The sequence below is a fragment of the Ischnura elegans genome, chromosome 4, assembly GCF_921293095.1.
Source record: "Ischnura elegans chromosome 4, ioIscEleg1.1, whole genome shotgun sequence".
NCBI lineage: Eukaryota > Metazoa > Arthropoda > Insecta > Odonata > Coenagrionidae > Ischnura > Ischnura elegans.
The window spans coordinates 68,370,994-68,385,852 of NC_060249.1; the positions used below are offsets into that span (position 1 = coordinate 68,370,994).

Sequence of the window (14,859 nt, forward strand, 5' to 3'; positions counted from 1 at the left end):
GTTTACTTGCCATATTTATAGGTGCCCTATCTATTTAAATCTGCTTGAGATAAGTAATGAAATAGATATCAAGTTTATAAGTAAGAATTTTGTGCAATGGCTTAGATAAAGAAGAGGTTAGTCACGTTAGGTTGGAGATGCATTGTTTGCGGTTTTTTTAAAGAAGATAAAAGCTTCTCCTTATATCTCAGGTCAACGAAGATTTGTTGCTATGATGAAAGGATTCTGGGATTTTCTCAGATTTTCGTTGTCTCCTCCGGGGCACCTGCACCAGCCGATGGTGTCCGTTAATTTGGGATACCCTGGAATACTGAGCCAAATTTATCACCAAATATTTATAATTAGCAGATTGTTTTTACGGCTATTTCCGTAAAATCCGAAAGTAATACACCTTGTATCATTTTATGTTGAATCGATAAAAATATTAAAATAAAGGATTTTAGGTTTTCACGTAATTGGAATTGCTTTTGATTATATCATTTGCTAACATTATTTACTTCCTTATGAGAGTTATCTTGTACAATATCCCAATTCCCTTCTTCAAAAATTTGGACATTCAGAAAAAGCGTGGTCTCGTAAATATTTAATGCAAATACAAAATAAAATACGCCCCTGTACAGTGGGTTGTAGTACGGCACAACAACTGAATTTTAAGTCACTTTTGCTCCTACGGCCATAAATGATCCGTGTGATTTAATATTTTTGCAACGTAGAACAAAACTATTCAATAGGCGAAAGGTTTGCTGGTGCAGAGTGCTAGCCAAATGATTTTAAGTTTCTCATATCAATTTAGAGGTAAAGATTGAAGGCATTTGGATTTTTTGACTGTATAGAATTCGCTTCCACAAAATTTTAATGTCCTTGTTCAATCGCGAACTATAATACCAGGCAACAACTAACTAAAGCTCAGGAAGAAAAATTGGGGATTTCCTTAGTAATCCTGCGGCTTACTTTTGGAGATTATAATAATTTATCGGTGGATTATGAAAGATTTTAAACTTAAAGCAGGTTAAGTAAAATTATAAAATATAATAGTTTATCCATCGGAAAATTCGCGGCTATTTAGAAGCGATTCAGAAGTATTTTTGTTTTTACAATAAATATTTTTAGCCTCATTTTTATTTTTTGAGTTATAAAAAAACAAGTTGCTGACAAAATCATGTTTGTCGCGCTGTAAACACAAAAAGTCAATCTTTTACATTCCTTATCTATATTTGCCATCAATGGATTATCTGTAATTTTTTGTTTTCTTCTTGTTATCCGGGTTTATGGCGTTCAGACCACGAGGAAGATTTCTCGAGAGCAATGTTGATTACTCATTCCTGGTTTTCCCCTCGCGCGAAGCAGATGTGTATATTCTCAAAATCAGACGTATGAGAGGGGTTTTGAAATACTATCTTTCTTGCATGACGAAAGTTACAGTTCATGCATCATAGTTTCTATCTACCCTGCGTTATATGGGACAATCTGAGGAAATATAGCTTCCTGTGTAATATAGAACTATCCACTCGATTTTCTATAGTTTCGCAGTTTCTTAAGCACACTTCGATGAAACCATAGAGTATTTTTGTTTTCCCTAAATGATGTTTAGTGGATCTTCATCCGAATTTCTCCCTCGGAAGCTTTTCTACTGCTTTATCTCTTCTTTCCTTGAGTATCAGTAACTTATAAGCAATTTTTCCTCTTTCTAATCCATAAAACTTTTCCCTTGGGCTACAACCTTGTCGCGGTGGAAAGGCTTGCGCGTTCCCATGGTGGGTATGGAGAAGAATGGAGAGGGTGAAATGGACGGAGAGGAAAAGGAACAACGAAGTGCTGGATATGGTGGGTGAGGAGAGGCAGCTTTTGAATGAGATACGGAGGAGACAGAAGGTGTGGATGGAGGGAGTACTCAGCGGAGAGGGAATGCTGAAAAAGGTGTTAGAGGGTAGAATGTTAGGGAAACGAGGGAGGGGAAGGAAAAGAATGGGATTTTTAGATAGATTGAAGGGGATTAGGCCTTATAGTGAATTGAAGAAGGCGGTAATGGAAGGAAAGGAAGGCTCCCAGATCACTTCTTTAGTACTCCATGCAAACCTACCTTAATCGGTAGAATACTCTAATATTAACTCCATAAAAATCAATTCAACCATTTACTTCCATTTTCACTCTGACCTATCTCGAAATCAAATATTTTAAAAGAGTTAAGTTGATCAACTATCGAAAAGAATTTATTTTTCTTCAAGTAGCAGGAGAACATTCTTGTATGGATGTATGGATCTCATTGATGTATGGATCATCATTCGACCTCTATATGGATCATAGAGGTAATTAAGTAACATACAGTCACGAAAAACGTCTATGATTCAAATTTTTTGGACTTACCAGCATTCCCCGTAACCCTATTTGAAAAGCATTTCGCATCCTCATCCTAAAATATATCACTTCTTTATCTGTAAATTTAGAATAATCTTCTCATCCTATATCATAAAAATATTTTTTTATATAAAACTCATATTCTCGCTGTCTACTAATATTTCATGATACTGTAGTAGTTGTATTGCCGATATAAATGACGTATTTTAATTTTTGTATGATTTCGGCGGTATTCTCTACAGTTATTCATTTTCTTTGGTATCTGAGCAAGGTGAAACTGGTGCGTAGGTTTCCGCGGCGATGTTCACGATGACTACCAAATGCCGGGTTCTCCACCGACAAACGCGGCTCGAATTTGGCAGTCATCTGAGCAAGGTTTTCGTCGTGTTTCAAGTGTTTTAAGCCTGATGGTAATTCTTATCTTCATTAAATTTATTATTTCAGAATTAATATTCCGAAAATGTAACGGAGGTTAGGGTCAATATGGTTTATAGCATTCATTAGGTAGAGAAAACATTTTTGTATAACTTTTAGTATGTTTTCCGATACATTATAATGCATATTCGGTCATCCAACTCAAAGGTTGGCTAGGATAAGACAGGGTAGAGCAAACCCCGAAGTAAGCCACAGGCGTGTGAATTGCACACATTTAGTGTAGGTGGCCCAGTTCCTTTCTCTGGGCCACTTCGCTCTTCGAATACAGTAGATTCCGGTTAATTGGGACATATCAGGACTTGTGCACTTTGCCCCAATTAGGCGAACTATCCAGTATATGGGCATAAACAAACGTTGAAATGATAGAAAGAAGACTAAATAGTGTTTATAATGCAAAATAAGTTTATTAAACTATTAATTTGATTAATAAATCAGCGAGCTTAGTTAATTTATTATAATTTTTAATAATTATAACAATTAAGTTAAAAATATTTTTCACAGCCTCGAGCGACGTTGAAGAATGTCTTTTACTAAGTCCTAAAGAAAAGTCCTATCCTCTTGCGGATATTATAACAATAAGAGCTTTCAACATAGGGCAAGAATAGGAACATTTGTGAAAAATAAGAGTAAAATCAAATGAGGAAAATATAAAAAAGTAGTATTCTGAAAACAAAAAATTATTATTTCGTCGCGAGTATAGAGTCTATGTCGCGTACTCATGGCCCAATAAAGCGGCATGCTGTCCCGATTAAGCGGAGAATACTCTGGGATATTCCTCTATTGGGTTCTATTCTTCATGATCTGCCCCAATTAAGCGGCTGCCCCAAGTAACCACTAGACCCATTAAACGGAATCTACTGTATTTAGTTTTGGTGTTTCCGAAGGCTTCATTCGGTAAACGAACCCGGAACCCAATAGGCTACCTCGCTACCCAATTATCATGCCTGCAGAGCCTAAATATTGAAGGCTTTATAAGTAGCTATTAAAGTTGTCCTAGTCTTATAAATAAATGATTCAATCGTATCAGGAGGAATTTAGTAAAATTTTCAATCTGTAGGTGCAGATACCATTTTTTTAATATCCCCACAACATGCTTTCAATCTGTCGCAATTGGCCCGTTGACCTATTATTTTCCACCGTTTTGACACTGGCCCAAAGAAATGTTTTGCGTTTTTTTCGGAAGAAAAAATTAAAACACATTTAATCAGCGACTTGCTTTTATCATTACATCTAACGATCAATCACGAAGCAATGTTTTTTTTTTGCCTTAAATTGGAGTATGTTGTGTAAATAATCCCGTCGTTTTTTTGTAATCGTTTCTTCTTTGTGCTTCAAGCACAAAAAATTATCTCCCATTTCTTCTTTTGGCATCAGCTGTCTTCTAAATGACATGAATTTCACGCATGAATACACGCATTCCACGCATGTATTTCGTTTCCTCCTGCAGATAGTGGTCAATTTTCGTGAGGTTGTTCTCCCTCATTAAAAGTTGCCCTCTCACTGATTCAAATATTTTCCAGCAGTAATGTCCAGGTTTTCAATTTAGTCAACTTTACCAATTTCCCAATAAACGATTAAGCACTCAATAAATTAGCTGATTGCGGTTCCTTCATTATATTACTCTTGGGATATTGATTTTTTTCTCTGAACTATTGATTTGAACCTCATCCTACTGATGTTATGATTGCTTGATAGACTTGCGTCTTAACAATTCCGTACTTGGACGGTCGGCTACTGGTGTTTCACTCACCCACTCATACAGCACGAAGGTGGGTTTGGATAGATGAAGGTGGAGCTCACCCCATGACAAGCCAGTGAAGTATAAGCCACAGTCAGAATAGGGGACCAATTCCTCTCAGAATACCGCCTCGCCCTTCGAGGTTATTTGTCTGAGGGTGTCCGAAGACTTCATCCAGAATTTGATCTTGGGACCCCTCGATCTTAGAGCCAAACTCACCACCTACCACGCCCATTTATCATGTCTGCATAAACAAAATATTGAAGGCGTTATTGGTAGCTTTTGAAGTTGTCGAAGCCAAATAAATAAATGATGCCTTTGGTATCAGATAGAATTGAAATTTGCAATCTATAGGTGCAGATATCATTTAAAAAATCAATAGATGACAATGCACCGAAATATGCAATAATGTGTTATAACATACCATATGTGCACGTGTACCTCAGTAAAAGTGCGTTGCAAAGATCTGACGCTGGCCTTCAAGACCTTTGTCAGTGATTTTGAACTTTTGCTCTCCTTGTTTAATTTTTTTCCTAGTCTCCTCTGCATACTACTATCTTAGTTTTCTTTTTTTCCGCCTAGCACTTAAAAATTTAAACTCAAAAAATATTTTCCCATTAGCAGAAAAAGGAATTTTTGCAATTATTTATTAACATACCTTCATCAACTGAAACTCATTGCCCCAAGAATCACTCGGGCTCTAGTCTTAATAGTTCGTAGTAGCGCATTACAACCACCATGGATGATATTAGGCCCAGAGAACACCCTAATTTCTGAAGGATGTAATCTCCCAATGAATGAATGAATGTCCCAATTTTTGGGATCAAGGTTCTATTCAGAAAGGAATAACTGAGACTTTTAATCTGTTATTTTCGCACTTGGGAATAATTTTTATTACTCACCGAGAGCAATTTGCAACTGTCATTAAAAATTCCTCGTTAAGGATTGAACCACAACAGTTAAATGAGTCATTGATTTTTTCATAGAGATCTGTGAAAATGAAAACATTTGCATGAATACTGAAATACTTTTTAATTTCTTCTTGCCCTTATTGAAGTATAAAAAGAAAAAAAACATCAAATGTATTTTTTATTGAGAAAAACCCCTCAACAAGGATTTCCCCCACCCCACGCTAGTCGGTAAATTTCGAATCGTTACCTGCTTACGTATTGTCTCCTTAGTACTTACACAACAATATACTCGTGTGTGACACCTCGAAGTGATGAATAGGCTCCATCTCAGTTTTCTTCAACTTCCTGTCGTAATAGTAACTGTTTATTTCAAATTAAATCGTATATCATTATCTTGTATTACCCAGTTCTTTATCACTTTTGAGGGTGACTAAGCACTTAGGTATTCTTAAATGCATTTTGATGGGAGAATTCGGGGTTTAGACGAGTAAAAATAATCATATTCAATTCAAACTATAATTCAAAGTATTTTATTTTGATTTTTGGATTTGCGACACTATTTTACATTTGAATTATGCTCATTATGATCTATTTGCAATTTCCTCATTGAAACGAGGGTTTTCTTAGTATGACTATTCAGGATTTGATATGTTCCTGTATCCAGTCGACAAATTTGGAGACTCGAGTGAAGACTGTGGGCCAACCCTCCTGTGCACATGGCCTTCCCCAAGATACGATTCCCACTATCTTGTTGTCCACGAGAAGAGGTCCACCAGAGTCGCCCTGGAACGGAACAGAAATTTACGCTCATGTTCTTTCGCTAAAGCAAACCAAACTTTTCATTTATGATTAAGGGCTCTGAATTTCTTTCATCATGAATGTGCTCACAGGGTGCAATGAATTGTATTTAAATGGGTGCACTCCATTATCCTATCGTCTTTAAATTTGAACTCAGGGATATAATTTCACACAGTTAGGTTTTGCTTTACACTACCACACCTCATATGTTTATGCAAAGACAGCGTGAAGTCGATATATGTGAATGGAATTTTCAAAAACAAAATCCACTGTCGTACAAATAATTTTAAGACACCTGAGATTCAAGCGTAGAGTGGTAAAAGTATATTCCATTGCTTTCTTACTTACTTACTAACGAATTTTTTTATTGCCACTGAGATTTTCGTGTATATGACAGCTAAACATAACTCTATGTCGTTATAATTTGACCAAGATCCAGATCAGATTCTGTTATTTTTATTTCTTGCTAAGTATTATTGCTGTAGAAAAGTCAATGCTCAAATTTTGAGGTGATAGCCGCATTATATCTTCTCCTTTGGTATTGCTTCGAAAGCGTTGTAGTCGATGATCTCTCTCGGTCCGTCTGGGGATCGAGATAGTTTGTGAGACAGATAATGATGCGTCTATGAACTGCCTGAGTGCGTTGACTCGCGCGGTTTTTGCTTAAGGATGTACTTACATTGCATGCGTCCTTTCCCCCGGTCCCGGCCGCACAGATCTGGGTATCATGAATCCGCATTCCTTCTGATGCCCATATATCGGTGCATTTCTTTTGGTCGTCTATCGGAACATCGGCCTTGCGCAGCTCATTCGATATCGGTCCCCACACCTAAGAAAAATTCAAGAAGAAAGACGTAAACACGCGTGGTAAAGTGATTTAGTTCTTGTGGTAGGTTCGTTAATATTGAGTACACTAGAGTGCCTTTTCTCAGGAAATTTGTACGTCTGGAGTCAATTTAGTTAGTAAAGTAGATTTAAACTGAGAAATTCGTTAAAACAGAAATAAAATCCGTTGCTGAGGTAAAAGATCGGTATAAGCCTCCAAACTCTTGAGAGGCTTGTCCTGGAGCACTCCTGGCGTGCCTCGAGACGCTTATTCTTGGAAAATCAACCATCATCGCTGGTGGATTCATTGAAGTCCTTTCTCCCTCGCATTGCTATCCTTGGACCGCGATTGCCTAACATCTAGTACCATTAGCCTCGGTACAATGGCCATAAGAACTGTGTAGTGACCCGGAGAGCCAAAGGTCCGTGGTTCTTTTTCCGGTCCAGGGGAATTTTTCTCGTGGCAATTCATGATTACCATATTATTGGAATTGTGCCCATGCGAGAGCTCAACGATATACGACCACTTGGAAACCATGGCATTGATAGATTACTTAAGTAAAAATATAAACAGTGTAAATTCAGTGGCATTCGTTGATGTTGGGACTAGATGCCTGTAAGGGCATTCATAGATTATATGTGCGTACGTTCATGATCTAGGAGTTTAGCGCCATAATCACTGACATTATTGGGGAATGAAATAAATTACTTGGGAAAAATGAATTTTTGGAGTTCCACTGAAGGATTAGGTCCACTAATTAAAAAATTGTGAAAATCCTTCGCTTTAAGGATTACTCACGGAAGTCCTTCCCCAGCCCACCACCGTTGCCATGGTGCCTCCCGGCGTATCCACATCCTTATCAGGAAGGTTAATCGGTTCGATTCCATTCCCGAAGACAAAAGGTGGAGTTACCTGAAAATGAGGTGCAATTAAAAAGTGTTTCAAATATATTTCAGTCAGATTTATAATTATTATGGCTTTTCGCCGTTATAATGTGAGTTTGGTGATGAAATTGCTTTCCATCGGGATAATATCATTATGATTGTAAAGAGGTTAATAAAAGTAAAAAAAATCTTATCCCATTGGATAAAAATGTAATTATTTTTAGAAATATTTGATTGTATAGGGAAATTCTATATAATAAGACAATGAAACCATAAATTAGGCGAAATCACGTAAAATTTCTCTCGTGTAATTGCATGTTACAATGATTAGGCTGGTGTTATCTTCTTCCGTTGAAATTCCCTTTTCTATCCTATGCAGCCATTTATAATATCGTTGTTTTTCGCCTTGAATATAAGTGCATATGCAAATAGCTATTAATTTGCCTTAAATGAATTTTTTAATGGAAGTAATTGAAATTATACTTAGATCGCCGACTTATTTTAGGGATTTTTAGGATGCATTGCATCGCGTTGCCGGGATTTTACCCAATGGGTTCCATACCTTAATAACTAATTGGTTTGGGGGATTTTCTAAACTAATTTGGCCATAATACAATTATTATACTTGAAGGAAAACTTTGGTTGAGGATTTGGCATAAATGGTCTATGCAAGGATTTGCCTAAGAGCGTGCATTTGTATGGCATTGGGTATTAAAGGGAATAGGCTTATTCATTTCTCTCTCACGATCCCAGCTGTTGATGGCTGGCATTAACGATGAAACTTACATAGGAATTTAATTACCTTCATTACACCAATATCGTTCTTCCATGCATCATGCGGATTGAAGCCTTCGTGATAGTGAATTTCAACCACTTGATGTTTCGTTCCTGCATTTTTTAGGATATTAGATCCAGAGAACACCGTTAGGTCTGAAGGTTCGAATCTGCAAAAACAAATAGATGAAATAAATGCTTTCAAAATGGATTCAAGAATTCAGCGCTACAGGTTTTATAGACTATTGGATTGAATGCGACCGAAAATATACCACAAATACGAATTTGTGTGACATGAGGTTAGCTCTATTTTAGGTAAAGTTTAGGATGGCTGTATAAAAAGAAAAATTCTTGAGTTTATAACAATTTTCTACATCAGTACATGAGTTGCAAGTTTAGTACTTACTGAGAGCAATTTCCAGCTGTCAGAATCCATTCCTCGTTAAGAATTGAGCCTCCGCACTCTAATTGACCTTGGTCCCATATAGAGATCTGTAAAATGATAGAATTTGCCGTGGGTTTTTAAGTATATAAGTAAAATTCCTTTAGGTGTCAAAGATTTCTTTCTTCCCGAATAAATGCTTGAAGTATATCTGAATACTCTGCGTAATAAACAAACTCAGGATAGAGCTTAGAAAATATCTATCCAAGAGGTAGTCTCATCTCAAAATTTCGATTGAAACTCGTTTATTATTTAATTTTCTTGTCGATTTCCCGGGAGAATAAAATCCTATATTTTTATCCCGCTATTTAAACAGCAATTTTCTTATAAAAACGCTCAAGGAAATCTCCAACGATGATTTATTGTGCATATCCTTTTATTTTTCATTACGTGATAAAGAACTGCATGCATAATTTTTCACTGGTGAAGTCCCCTATGTATAAAATCATACTTGCATTTTGCCTGTTCCTCATTATTTTAAATATATTTTGTGATAATCTGTTGTTATTTTTTGCTCGAGTGTTTGACATACGTTGGTAAATTTTGTTTTTTTACCTGTGCAGGATATTGTCTTCCTTGAACGATTTCTCCTCCAACGATATATGGGTCACCAGGAAGTGAGGGATCGGCTGCAGCTCCTCTCCATCCTCTCCTTGAAGCACTCTTAGGAGCAGCTAAAAAATATCATCCATGCATTACTAACGTTTTCCAGCAAAATATTTCTAAGTATGGTGGGTAGCAGATAAAATTCTGAATTTGTTTGTGTTACAAAAGATGACAATTATTTAACCACTCGTGGTTCTACAACTAACTTGTTGGATAATTTGCTTTAAGCTCCCCTGAAATAACTTTAATTTAATTAACATTATTTATATTCTCTAAAGTAATAAATAATTATTTGTATAATTTTACAGTGGTAAATGATCATAATTCCATATTTATTGCGGTTTATTCGACATATTACTCATTACTCACGAATTAAATAAAATCTGTTAACAGTACCTTGTACCAGGCTGGGTCAAAGTCATTTCGCTACTTTGGTTTGACAAGGTTCTAACTGACCTTCAGCTGGTTTTGAGAAAAACATTGTCAAAGTTTTAAACTGCTCTATTTCTATTATTAATAGGAATTTATTTTGGATTTTTGGCACATACACTAGTGATCCACTAGATACACTAGTAATTATTACTTTAAGAAAATATGTTATTTATTTTATTTTTTTTTACATGTTGATATGAGTAATAAAATAAGTAAAATGCAGTTAGAACCTTGTCACACCAAATATTAGTTTTTTCTCCTTGCAGGTGGAACTTTGTCACTGTTCTAAATCTGTTATTATTTTACATAGAGGAATAAAAACCGGTGAACACATAGAGAAACATAAACTTAGATATCTTCAGTGAAAACACCAAATTTTGCAAAAATGTCCGCGTTACGGCCAATTTCCTCCGTATTTTGCTGAGCAATTGAAGATACAATTCCCAGATAAAACTAACACGTATCTTCGTAATGTCAAGGGACTCCTCATGAACTCTACAAGGCTTTGTCCAAACGAGAGGCCTGCTTTGCATTATTTTCTTGATTGCTTGATAACCGTTCAAACACCTTCTAATGCAGGTAATAATAAAATAGTTCATTACACTCACAGTGCGTGATGGCAATGCCGTTTGACGGATAATTTTCGTAATAATTGTTTTCAATGATGCATCCACACAGGTGAACGCCTTCAAAATAGTGATTCAGCAATTTTCCCGGGTGGAGTAAAGTTTGGCATTGAAGTTATGCTCCGAATACCTTAGTATCTCCTTTGTAGTATATTTACGTGACATTTTTTTCTCTTGTAACTTTTCCCTAGCCAACTTAACTCAAACATTTTGAAAGTTATATTGATATTGGTCCGTTTTTCATTTCTTATTTGTTGAATGATCTGGAACCACTTATAGAACATGATTTGCGCCCGCTTCTTGCAGGGTAACCTTTAAAGGAGAAAATTGGTGTTGGCTCAAGTACTATTAGGGTATTTTATTTAAATTCAACGAAAGACTTGCCCTCATAGCCTCTTGATGCTTCTTGATACCCCTAGATCGTTTTGGGGAAAACATACGTGCGATTCTGCGCACTTTAATTTTCACCAAAAAAGTTACCTCCTCTTTGCTTAAGGAATTTGATATAAAAAATTAGTTTATCCCATTTCTTAGCATACTGAAACTGTCAATTTTTAAGTTCATTTAATTTTCTTTAATAATGCATCTCCCAATGTACTGGAACTTAGTTTTTTACTCAATATATCTTATCATAAACTTACTAATACAGTAATTTAGTGGTCCATTTAGTATAAAATTTAGTGGATACTCAGGAATTTTTTACTAAACCTTTATATTTTAATCACGCGTCAAGCTTTGGCTCTCCCATTGGAAACATATAAATAGGCTTATAATAAATGTCTATAGATGCATGGTTTAATGATGATATGAGTTTCTAGCATACATAATGCACCTCATATGTGAGGAGTACCTCCGTACTGGTTCATTTCTTCAATTTTAATTCTTTCAGTCCCATCCAACAGTTTGAACTATCTTATTGTACGAGGGTGGTTTGAAAAGTTCTCGGAATGGAATAGAGAAAATGTTCTTACATCATTGAAGCTTATTTTATTTTTCAATATAGTCTCCTTGTAGATTACTACATTTGGTCCAATGATATTCTAGTAAATTATTATCATTAGAGTAAAAGTTCAACATTTTTATTTTCAGTTATTTTTTCTTTATTGTATAAAACGTAGATACTCTAAAATTAAATTCAATGTTAGTGCTTGTATATATGACTAAGACACCCCCAAGGGCAAAAATAATAATTTATCAGTTGGAATACACAAAGGAGGATGGCTGATCCAAGAAACAAACTTGAATTTTCCAGTCTGTGAACTGCTTAATAATATTATTTTTGTGAAATTTTCAAATTAAAAAGGATTTGATGCGCTTTTGTGCTTATGGCATTGCTTAAATCATTTCAGATCTACTATTTGACATTATTATATAGAAAAAATAGTGGTATGCTTTCAAATGTAACTTCGAAAGTTCGGGTGAGAAGGAAAGCTGAAAAAGTTGCATTACCTTGCGCAAGGCCGACACAGATGAGCGCTACGGTTGCAATTTTCAGGAACATGTTGACTGAAATGGCTGCGACTGACCACACGCTTTGGTTTACTTGCCATATGTGTAGGTGCCCTATCTATTTAAATCTGATTGAGATAAGTAATGAAATAGATAGCAAGTTTATAAGTAAGAATTTTGAGCAATGGCTGAGATAAAGAAGAGGTTAGTCACGTTGGGTTGGAGATGTATTGTTACCAGTTTTTTAAAAAAGATAAATGCTTCTCCTTATATCTCAGGTCCACGAATATTTGTTGTTGTGATGAAAGGATTCTGGGATTTTCTCAGATTTTCGTTGTCTCCTCCGGGGCACCTGCACCAGCCGATGGTGTTCGTTAACCTGGGATACCCTGGAATACTGAGGGAATTTTGGTCGTATAGAAAAACTCATTGAAACCACAGGGAATTTGTTTAGTGACCTGGTAAAAAATCATATTGATGCATGCAGTATGGGAGAAAAAGCATATTGTTTAATAATTCATATTTGGAAACAACTAATCAGAACTCTTCGTGCACTAGATTTCGGTTCTGTCAGTGGCGCCGACTCCATGGGGCCTGAGGGGGCCCGAGCCCCCTCAAAGTTTCGTTATGGGTGTGAGGAAAAAATGTGTCAGACTTGTCGATTTTCCTCGGAGTGTCCAGATATTGAGATTCGAGTTATCAGGGTTCTAATGTTGATCATATGACTTCTAAAATACTTAAAACTCACTACTTTTAAATTTTCCCTGTGCAAGATGCCCGGTTTAGGCCCCCCAATATTTTTTGTAAGTCGGTATCCCTGGGTTCTGTCATTGCACTTTCTTTCTGAGCTGTTTCACTGTCATGCTGAAAAAAATCAAGGTATGCAATTTTTGTAGGAGGAAAATAACTGTTTTCTTCTTCATGTGTTAATATGTGAGCTGAATTTTAATAGAACCTGAAGACGGTTAGTTGAAACTCGGAATTTTTACAAAAGAAGTCTTTAACATGCAAAGGGAAAATTCATTTGGTTAACACCTCCCCATAACTCGTTTCAAGCTATCCTATGGTAAAAAAAAGATTTTTTTATTTAATGAAATTTGTTTTGAATATAAAATATTCGAAATTTTCAACAATTTTAAGCATTTGTTATTCTTATGATATGACGTTCCCATTTTCAATGTTGTGCCAAATTTATCACCAAATATTTATAATTCGCAGATTGTTTTTACGGCTATTTCCGTAAAATCCGAAAGTAATACACCTTGTATCATTTTATGTTGAATGGATACAAGTATTAGAATAAAGGATTTTAGGTTTTCACGTAATTGGAATTGCTTTTGATTATATCATTTGCTAACATTATTTACTTCCTTATGAGAGTTATCTTGTACAATATCCCAATTCCCTTCTTCAAAAATTTGGACATTCAGAAAAAGCGTGGTCTCGTAATTATTTAATGCAAATACAAAATAAAATACGCCCCCGTACCGTGGGTTGTAGTACGGCACAACAACTGAATTTTAAGTCACTTTTGCTCCTACGGCCATAAATGATCCGTGTGATTTAATATTTTTGCAACGTAGAACAAAACTATTCAATAGGCTAGAGTGCTAGCCAAATGATTTTAAGTTTCTCATATCAATTTAGAGGTAAAGATTGAAGGCATTTGGATTTTTTGACTGTATTGAATTCGCTTCCACAAAATTTTAATGTCCTTGTTTAATCGCGAATTATGATACCAGGGTACAACTAACTAAAGCTCAGGAAGAAAAATTGGGGATTTCCTTAGTAATCCTGCGGATTACTTTTGGAGATCATAATAATTTATCGGTTGATTATGAACGATTTTAAACTTAAAGCAGGTTGAGTAAAATTATAAAATATAATAGTTAATCCATATCCAGAAGCGATTCAGAAGTAATTTTGTTTTTACAATAAATATTTTTAGCCTCATTTTTATTTTTTGAGTTAAAAAAAAACAAGTTGCTGACAAAATCATGTTTGTCGTGCTGTAAACACAAAAAGTCAATCTTTTACATTCCTTATCTATATTTGCCATCAATGGATTATCTGTAATTTTTTGTTTTCTTTTTGTTATCCGGGTTTATTGCGTTCAGACCACGAGGATGATTTCTCGAGAGCAATGTTGATTACTCATTCCTGGTTTTCCCTCGCGCGAAGCAGATGTGTGTATTCTCAAAATCAGACGTATGAGAGGGGTTTTGAAATACTATGTTTCTTGCATGACGAAAGTTACAGTTCATGCATCATATTTTTTGCCTACCCTGCATTATAGTGGGAAAATCTGAGGAAATATAGCTTCCTGTGTAATATAGAACTATCCACTCGATTTTCTATAATTTCGCAGTTTTAAGCACACTTCGATGAAACCATAGTGTATTTTCATTCATCCGAAATTTCTCCCTCAGAAGCTTTTCTACTGCTTTATCTCTTCTTTTCTTGAGTATCAGTAACTTATACGTTATTTTTTCCTCTTTCTACTCCATAAAAATCAATTCAACCCTTCACTTCATTTCAACGTTTAGGTTCATTTCCAATATTTATAGATGTCAAATGCATCGG

The 14,859-nt window shown here is 35.6% G+C and overlaps 1 protein-coding gene across 1 annotated transcript in view; it reads right to left on the minus strand.

The window, feature by feature from the left end:
• Window positions 1–5,953: 5,953 nt before the first annotated feature.
• LOC124158165 (transmembrane protease serine 9-like) overlaps window positions 5,954–14,859 on the minus strand; it is a 29,702-nt gene continuing 20,796 nt past the window's right edge. The window contains exons 9-14 of the mRNA XM_046533349.1: window positions 9,719–9,837; window positions 9,128–9,213; window positions 8,750–8,891; window positions 7,862–7,975; window positions 6,917–7,066; window positions 5,954–6,222 (exon numbers count right to left, since the gene is read on the minus strand). Of these exons, the coding sequence (XP_046389305.1) occupies window positions 6,076–6,222; window positions 6,917–7,066; window positions 7,862–7,975; window positions 8,750–8,891; window positions 9,128–9,213; window positions 9,719–9,837 (758 nt within the window). The 3' untranslated portion in view covers window positions 5,954–6,075. The remainder of the gene's footprint in view (window positions 6,223–6,916; window positions 7,067–7,861; window positions 7,976–8,749; window positions 8,892–9,127; window positions 9,214–9,718; window positions 9,838–14,859) is intronic.